General features: G+C 37.3%; 1 protein-coding gene across 1 annotated transcript in view; it reads left to right on the top strand.

Moving 5' to 3' along the window:
• Positions 1-9374, top strand: part of LOC144973969 (uncharacterized) — a 13516-nt gene extending 4142 nt beyond the window's left edge. The window contains exons 3-7 of the mRNA XM_078916859.1: positions 26-376; positions 5520-5738; positions 6498-6545; positions 8163-8210; positions 8968-9374. Coding sequence (XP_078772985.1) covers positions 26-376; positions 5520-5738; positions 6498-6545; positions 8163-8210; positions 8968-8984 — 683 coding nt within the window. The 3' untranslated portion in view covers positions 8985-9374. The remainder of the gene's footprint in view (positions 1-25; positions 377-5519; positions 5739-6497; positions 6546-8162; positions 8211-8967) is intronic.
• The last annotated feature ends 626 nt before the right edge of the window (positions 9375-10000 follow it).

A 10000-nucleotide genomic window follows, 5' to 3' on the forward strand; every position in this document is an offset into this window, starting at 1 on the left:
TTGAGATGTTTTATTTCACATTCAGACACATCGAAACCTCCAACAACAACGAAACCTCGAACAACAACGAAACCTCCAACAACAACGAAACCTCCAACAACAACCAAACCTCCAACAACAACCAAACCTCCAACTACAGAAACACCGGCTGCTACATGTTCCATGAACCAAGCTTCATATACAGGCGCATCCAACCACAAAATGGAGTTTACTAATGTGTCCCTGCCATCGTGTATATGGGCTTGTCAGTCGGTGGTGGAATGCAGAGCGTTTGTTTTCATCCAGTCCAGTAGCTTATGCAATTTACATGCTTCATCAACGGAGACCGTGGCATCCGCTGGTCACACTATAGGCCGAAAGCGTGCATGTGATAACGGTAAGAATTTCTACTCTGAAGTAAATTATTTCATTGCAGCTTTAAAGTTGAGTTATACGTTTCCTCGGGGGGGGGGGGGGGGGGTGGGGGTGGGGGCACTCGCTTCTTTCATACGCAGCGGACCAAAACCGATCCCGGGCGGGTGCAGTCGAGATTTTTCTGACTCCGCTGTCCACCATTCAGTGAATAGGTTGCTGAGTCTGTTAGATTAGGCGGAAAGAACTTTGCTATAGACTAGCGTCCTACCTAAAGGACAGCAAGCAATTGCTATTATAAGTTTCACGCTACAGAAACCGGGATAAACTCCGGCTCCATGGGCCCAATGGCTATGAAGGACTACTTTTTTCATATGTTTGCCCAAACTTTTTACTTTGTTTTGAAATTGAAAAGTAAGAAATTAATCTTACCGGATTGTGCTTTGAGTAAGAGAGGGAGACTAATCATTCTATGGAAATGAAATTCATTGTATTATATACTATGGAGTAAAATCAGCTTGACCCTTTTATTTTGCCACAGAACACCCACTCAGAAAAATGAGTGGAGCAGGCACCCATGTTGATAACATCAAGAAATGAAGTGAGTAGGAAAGCGCCAGAAGACAATAGAGAATAACATATATTGGCTATTAAGCTTAAATGCTGACCAACTAACTTCGCGGAGTTTGTGTGTGTTGAACCCGTGACCTCAAGAAGTCGGGGAGAGAAGGCTCTAATAAGACTAGGGTTAGAAGCGATCTTTTTTGGGGTCGTGGATAGCTCATACGGTAAAGTCACGATGTCCCCGGCCAGGCGGAGTTGTCGTACCCGTAAGGTCGCGGGTTCGAGCCCCCATCGCCGCCGCGACATTTTTATTCTCTATTGTCTTCTGGCACTTTCCAGAACACCCACTTGAAACATTAGATTATTTCATATCAAAGGAAAAAATATGTAATGGTAAAAAGAAAAAAACGTTTTCCAATAATATCAATAACTTTTCTTTAAGGATGTAACGCCAAAAACAAAAATGAAAGTTGCGCATTCAAACTTCGTATTTCAAAAAATCAATAACTCGTGTTCTCACCATTCTTGCTAAAGAGAGTGATCATCCGTTTTCTCGTGGAATCTGTGGGGTTTCTGGCATAATGTCGAGGACTCGGTTCCATTTCGGCAACAAATATTGAAAATATCCACTGCAAATCTGAGGTGCTGGCGTTGTTACAGGATAATAAATGTCCGAAACAGTCCATAGCAGAGCTCTCTGCGAGCTATGACAGCATGACACCAACACCTTTATCTCTCAAGAATTCTCTTGTAATATTCGCCCTATGAGGAGGAGCATTACCCACTTGGTTTTTTTAAAATTGATTTTACCCATATACACGTACGTAGCCCTCTTCCTGATATCCATACACTGATTCCATGTGCACGTTCTTCAATGATTTTTCTGGGTCTTGGAAAACGCCTGTTTTCATATAGATTTACAATTTCTTCATCATTAGTCTCTCTCTTTCTTCAAAATAAATCGTGAATTTAAAAAAGGAAATATGTATCTCCATCGGTTATTGTGGCGGTGTTGTGATGTTTATTTTAAGTGGTGTACACAATACTCCTTACAGTGATGGTTCATGACCCGAGAGCCCCACACTTGTATGTTTACGTTTTTATCTTTTGTAGCATTAATAATTTCAATTCTGTAAAATAGACATCGCCGTCTGGCTTCATTTTCGAAATACTTGAAGTCTTAAGGCAATGTTTTGCACTATGGTGATTTTAAAATTTCAAAGAAAGGCAATGCGCCACCGCTTTGCATATGGCACTATGATGTGTTTGACGTGCACTTTTTTGTAGGTCTGATAACCTAATCCATTATGGGCTCATTGTTGTAATGATGATGATGGTGATCTTGGCTACGCAGTCTCAAAGTTATGCTTTTGTCAGCATGTCCTCTGCTTGTTGGATCCCTTTTGTAATATTTTTCTACGTGCCCCTTCCTGTTTTGTGCCAACAGTTTGAGAGCGATAGATCGTGTTGTGTCTTTAGTTTTGATGGAAGATATTCTTTGTAGCTGTGAAGATAAAAAATTATTCTGGTGATGATTGGAGAAGGCAACGGTATGTGTGGAGATCGGCATTTAGTGCTGGTGGTAGAGACGTCGATTTTCCCGGTATTGAAGTATTCCTTCATGGCTGCGGTCATCATCATCATCTAGTCAGCTGATCCTGCGTAGGACGTTGCTTCCCGAACTTTCTTGCGAAACAGATTACGGTTTTCCGCCAGTCTACTTGCTTGAGTTGCTGTCATTCCCAGCCATTCACATATATCTTGTTCCCAGCTTCTTGTTGGTCTACCTCTTCCTCTCTTGCCGTCTACCCTTGTCTGCAGAATGTGCTTTTCTAATGATTCGTGGCGAGTCGTGTGGCCAAAATAGTTTAGTTTCAATTTCTTTACAGTTTGAAGAAGAATTGGTGATTTTATTCCGATCCTTCTCAGGACTTCTTTGTTTGTTTGTTTTTCAGTCCATGATATTCTGAGTATTTTTCTGTAGCATGCCATTTCAAAAGCTGTGATCTTTGTGCTCTCTGCTTTGCTGATAGTCCATGCTTCGCATCCATATGTTGCAGTTGGGAAAACAACACTTTTGAGGATTTTGATTTTTGTTTGAATGCACTGCCCTTTCCAGATATTATTCATCTTTTCTAGCTTTGATCTTGCCATTGCTAGTCTCCTCCTGATCTCTGGGGCCGATTTCCCGTTGTACTCAATCCTGGCTCCAAGATATTCAAAATTCTTTACTCTTTCTATTTCTTCTCCATTGATTTTTATGATGGCATCTGTTTTGCATTTGTCAGTATTCATGATTTTGGTCTTCTTTATATTCAGCTTAAGGCCTTTGGTCTCGCTATGTTCCTTTACAGATGTTATTAGATTCTCTAGTCCCCCCGGTGTTGTGGACAATAGTGCAGTGTCGTCTGCGTACCTCAGATCTTTTATGGGTAGACCTTGCATTTTAGGTTCGTTGTAATTACTTCTCCTGACATCGTTTTCCACATCTCGCATTATACCTTCAGTGTAAATGCTGAACAAATGGGGTGATAGAATACATCCCTGTCTTACTCCTTTTGTAACTTTGAACCATTCTGTTGTTCCGCTTTCTAGTTGTACCGCTGATTGTTGGTTCTCATAGAGGGATCTTATCAGGTTTCTAATTCTAGGATCAAAGTTCATCTCCAGGAGAGTTTCCCATAGTTTCTCATGATTAACACAATCAAAAGCTTTCGAATAGTCTATAAAACAAGTGTGGAGGCCAGAATTTACTTCTCGATGCTTCTGAATAATTTGACGCAAATTGAATATGTGGTCTCTTGTCCCTCTGTTTTTTCTAAAACCTGCCTGGGTGTTACTGATTCTTCTTCCAGTTTACGTTCAATCCTGTTCATGATAATTTTTAGAAGGATTTTGCTTGCATGACTGATGAGTGATATTGTTCGGTAGTTGGAGCATAGTTGTAAGTCTCCTTTCTTAGGCAATGGTATAAAAATTGCTCTCCTCCAATCTGAGTGCCAAATTTCTTTCTCCCAAATTTTCGTACAAAGTCTTAGATATACTTCAACTCCTTCATCTTCGCTTGCTTTTATCATCTCAGCTTGAATGTTGTCACAACCTGGACTTTTCCCATCTTTAAGTGATTTAATTGCCCATTCTATTTCAGATTTTAGAGGTGGTAAGCTAGATTCTTCGTTTTCATTTTGCATGTTGTTTTGCAAAGGTTGGATTTCGTTTATTTGGTCTTCTGTGTACATATCTTCACAATATCTTTTCCACCTATTTGCTATGTCTTCTGCTTCTGTGAGGGGTTTACCTTGCTCATCTTTTATCACCCCTATTCGTGATTGAAAACTTTTTGTGATGGTTTTTATTTCATCATACATTTCCCTGGTCTTGTTTTCTCTCTGAAGGTCTTCTATTTTTCTGCATTTTCTCATGAGATATTCTTTCTTATCCGTTCTGCACAGCTTTTTCACTTCCTTAGCTATCTCTTTGTATACATTGCTATGAGTGCCATGAGTCGTCTTTGCGTCTTTCCTCTCTTTGATTTTGTTTAGTGTATTTTCACTCATCCATGGTTGTTTTTGCCCCGTTTTTTAGGAAGGTGTTTTTCAGCGGATTCCAAGTAGATTTTCCTTGTCTCATTTGCGATCTCATCCGGTTCCTTTTCCTCGATATCTTGAAGTAGCAGTTGGAAACGATTCTTTACTTCAATCGCAAATTCTTCATTGATTCTGTCAACTTCGTATCTAATAGGTCTTGTAACTTTTTTCTTCATTTTAAGATTCAGTTTCAGTTTTGATATCAAAAGTTCGTGGTCTGTGTCACAGTCTGCTTTTGGTTTGGTCATGACGTCTTGAATTATGGTGTTCCATCTTTTTTCAATCATGATGTAATCAATTTGGTTTTTTGTTCTTCCATCTGGCGATATCCACGTAAATAGTCTTCAATAGTAAATTGGCTGCGGTATGTATCGGTATATTGTGTTGTCTTCTGAAAATATGGCCAAAAAGTTTCCATCTTTGTTGTTTTATTCTATCACTGACAGGACGTACACTGCAAGTGTAGAGATCTTGGTTGCTAATCTTGCCTAACCATATTACCACCCATGACTCGACGGAATTGTTTTCTGTGTAAGACGTCTAGACTGTCCAAATTCTTTGTCGTCAATCCCCTTGCACCACAGTTGTAGAGCATCAATAGTAGTACAAGGGCTTCGCAGAGGCGTATTCTTTTGCTTCGCTAATGATGTCCTGCCTATATCAACAGGTCTCGAAGGCGTTTTGTGCTGACAGTTTAATTCTATTAATGTCTTCTTGATCAAGTTCCCAAGCTTCCTGACATTTTCCCAATCATCTTTGGTCCAAAATGACAATCTTAAAAGATAACGCACAATATTGTCCATTACAACAATATCAAACTAGGCCCATACTTGCGTTTGGATGTCAGACCTGCATATATGTACATATCGCTCTGAATGAATTTGGAGAATGCATTTTCTGCAACATTTTAGTGTTTACCGGCATATACACTACTTTCTCATATTTCAGAAATTATTCATTCATTCATTCATTTTATTTATATATTTCAAATCTATTTTCTCCTTGATATAATCTCAGGCACAAATTGCTGTTTTCAGACAACAATAGGTCACAACTTTGTAGCTTCTCCGGCCTTGAGTTTTTCAATGTCCATGGTTTCATGTGAAAACCTCTGCCTTAAGGTAGGCGATTGCGTAGCTTCTGTGTACACAGGTTCATCCTGTAAGGTTTTCACGTCAACCCCCGAGACATCTGCCAGCACTGGATCTACTCTATCCACTAAAACTTGCCCAGAAGGTATCGTGGTTTTTGTCTTTATGTATGTATCTATATAATATGTATGGTATTATGTGCAAATGGAGGACTGGATATGTATATGTGCATGTATGTGTGTGTGCGTGTGTGTATGTCCGTGTGTGTATGTGAGTGCGTGCGCGCGCATTGGTGAAAAATTAGGGACCTTTCTTACGTACGAGGACAGAAGAACTCGAAATTTAACGGTTTAGTCGAATAAAATCTTATTGATTATCTAGTGATTGAAAGTTAGCAAACAAGATAAGGTTTGACAAGCTGTTTTTGATTTGGCCGAGACAGTTTCTATAGAAAATCTACTGTTCCAACGCCTTACATTTTCTTATTTGATAATTATGACTCTGAAATAAATGTTCTTCAACTGGTTTAATTGCATATAATACCGCAGATGCGGTATATCACAAATTATACTTCTGTTTGTTTGTTTGTTTTTTGTTGTTCCTCTTTTGTTTTTTGGCGGGTTTATTTTTCGGAGGGGGTTACCATCGAATCTATACAATCATGCTTAGACGAAGGAAAAACAAACCAGCGACAAATGCTTTTAATAGAGTCATAAAATGTATTATTCCTATTGGATTGGATGATGAAAGCATGAACGGCATACGCGTTTATCAAAATATCAGATCCTTAAGTTTGATACGAGGGATAATGTTCTAATATTATTATCGTCGATGTCTGTCTTTACGGTCTAGTAGAAACCTATACATAACATTTTAACGACGCTGTCAATCTATTCTGTTGCAGGTGCCAATTCGGGACCCCTCACCCTTACAGACTTATGCCAATCGTCTGGTAAGGCGTTGTGCCTATCTGATTTAAGATAAATAAGAAAAACAAATTGTACAATCTTCAAACACTTTAATTTCTACCACCTTCCTATTTCGATCCCTCTTTGTTAGACTTTAGAGGGTTTTTTCAATGCCTGTACTGCTTTTTATGCTTATCCTTTAAGCAGAGAGAATTATTCTTTAAAAGCTTTTTTTCCTCTTCACTTCAATTATGTGGCTGTAACTGGAGACTTAGCTCTTTTTAACTCACATCCGTTTTTAGGTAACGAGTCGCCCATTGACTACTTGGTAAAGCTTTGCATACATGCATAAACTGAATTGAATCTAAATTCGTTCCTCTTTTGGATATGCCTCAAATTACATAAAGATAATTGAAATGTCACTAGTCAACAAAGCGCCATCCTGTCTACTATTAGTGTATATATATATATATATATATATATATATATATATATATATATATATATATATATTATATATATAAGCCACAGATGCACAGTACGTAAATAATGGAATAGAGTTAAATATTTTGAGTTATCCGTTGTTTATTAATAAACAATGAAATAATAGTGAGGTAATATTTTAAAATTGAGCCCTTATTGCTCCACATTTATTGCCTATATGACACTGGTGTCCTATACACTTCACCACAACACTTGTATATCTTTACAATGACAGACAAAACCGATTCCATTCCAACTCCAAAGTTTTATCTAACATATTTAAAGCTTGAGCACAACTTGTTTGGCCATTTTAAATCGCCATATTTGATTTCCAATTATACTCATTGCTTGTGGTTAGTGGAGTGATCATCACGAACATCCTTGCTCAAGGGTGAACATAGACATATATCATTTAAATACTAAACAGCGTAAACCGCAGTCGATATGAATATCACTTTAAGACAGTATTTTCTACTTTTCTTATATACGGGTGACAGGGCGCAGCCATCGTTAACTTATGACACTAGAACCTTCTAGGACTTATAGTTTGACGTCATTTTTGAGTTTTGGGCCGCGTCTAGTGAGTTGTCGTTAGTAGAGCTCAAGGAAACAAATGATTCCATTGGTTGAACTATTGAATACAACTCACGATTTGTTTTCGTTTGAGGCCAAAGACTTGTCTTTTGACGTAATGTTTGGTCAGTGTCAGGCTATGATGGCTATGGACAGGGCATTAAGGAATGGCCACACGTTTCCATTTCTTATCTAAAAATATGTACGTATGATGAATCACCCAGGAATGGTTAATGAATTGGAAAATAACAAATGGTTGTTTGGGGACGTGGGTTCGTGGGCAGGTTTCGTTGTTCAAATGGCCATGATTATAAGTGTACATATACATTTGAACACATTTATGAGTTCTAGTTTAACATTGTTATAATGGACAATAATTTGCGTTGGTTTGAGATTACATATTTCCATTAAAACATTGAAACCATAACAATTTGGATTGTCAGACCTACAAATGAGTACACGTCGCCTTGACTACACCGGTACTTTCCCTTACATATCAGCTATTTTATAAAAATCCCCCCTGCTGTATTATCATGGCACTCAAATTTTGTTCATAGAAAAGTGTTCCAAACTTAAGTAATGAAAGATGTTTTTATTTATTTCAGCTTCAACGATAGCACCACTGAGTTTCAGTCTTCTTTTAGTGATTGGAGGTAACTAAATCACAATAAGTTTTGATAATGGCAATAATAAATGTATTTCTCTTGTCAACAAAAAATTAGTATTACTTCGATTGCTTTTCAGAATAAAAAGTTAAAAATGACAAAATTTAAAAACTATTGCATCGATTTTTATTCTGTAATCTGTGCAAACTGGCGTCGACAAAGAACTCTTCAAATCTAACATAGAGCTCTAATGGTGAAGATATCAAAAAGATGGCTCATAAGAAAGGTGACTACCATCATTGAATACTTTCCAGAGTGAGAGATACGAGAAGATTTTGCATCTTTACAGTCAACTGCCGTGCTATGGAGAAACTCGTATTTAAGAATTTGACCAGAAAAGTCGTCCTTCAGATATCGATCTATTTAAACGACCCTCCTTCGTTTTGGCAAAAACTCTCTAACCTGGGACTTCCCGAATTATTGATGATGATGTTGATGATGATGATGGTGATAATGATGATGATGATGATAATGATAATAATAATAATAATAATATTAATAATAATAATATTGACAACAGTGATAATAGTAATGATAATAATAATGATAAATAAACAAAAGCAAAGATATTTTAAAAAAATATGTGATAATATACGCATAGAATATCTTTAGTGTCATTCATGAATGATACAGCAGCTCAGGGCATGAACAATAATAACATGATTCCTGTATCAAAACAAAATGTTGAATCAATGGTCGGTATAAATTAAATTAAATTAAATTAAATGCATTTCTGTTTCCACAGGAAAAATGCTGTCATGACTGCATGCACTGCTTTATTGGAAATGTTGATCTCTCTCTCTCTCTCTCTCTCTCTCTCTCTCTCTCTCTCTCTCTCTCTCTCTCTCTCTCTCTCTATTTCCCGTTTGTTACCGATTCAACTCAAGTCTTCTAGATTCGTCCATGTTTTCAAGTGAAAGGTTGCTGGGTCGCTCGCCACCCGACAAAATCCCCTTTTTAAACATTTTGGTCTTATAACATCAAACTTGTTTATTTTCCATAGATCAAAATAAAACCCACATTGTTGTATGTGTCCGACAACCTCAGGCCGGTATTATGTCAGGATGGGCCAGATTAGGAAAAACTGAGTTTAAGGTGAAAGAGATTAGAATTACGAAATTAAGACCATTAGACTTCGAAGAACCTGGATTAATCTCTTCAATATGATACAAATTATATAATTTATTATTTGTTATTCTTTATATATATATATATATATATATATATATATATATATATATATATATATATATATATATATATAATATGTGCGGCTATGTTGACTTGTGTGATGACACTCGCTTTCGGATCGGAAGGTCCTGGGTTCGAGCAACTCAACTCTCGTGTTGAAGATTTTTTAAAATGTATCTTATTCATTCATTAATCTTTTTCGGCACATGAAACGTCCATTTAAATCGATCGATATATCAAATGAAAGCTTTCTGGCCTAAATCCATAAAATGCTTTTTATCAGTGTATGACTGTTACTGTTACTATGAATAATAATATAGTGAAGATAGATATTCACTTGCCACGTAACAAGGACACCAAAACAGAGTTTTTAGTGTGTAGTCATTTGACTGATGGAATTTCTGTCACACTGTTTTAACCAGTTAACTGCCGTACTCTGGAAAAACACATATTAAAAAAAATGGCCAGAAAACTCGTCCTTCATCTATCAATCGATTTAAATGTCCCTCATCTTAGCAAAAATTCTCAAACCTGGGGCTTTGCGAGATGGAGAAGGCATTGCACCGCTTACACTCGTAGTTCACGGG

This window comes from Berghia stephanieae, chromosome 5 (assembly GCF_034508935.2).
Source record: "Berghia stephanieae isolate SIO BIC M18660-M18661 chromosome 5, UCSD_Bste_1.3, whole genome shotgun sequence".
Classification (NCBI taxonomy): Eukaryota; Metazoa; Mollusca; class Gastropoda; order Nudibranchia; family Aeolidiidae; genus Berghia; species Berghia stephanieae.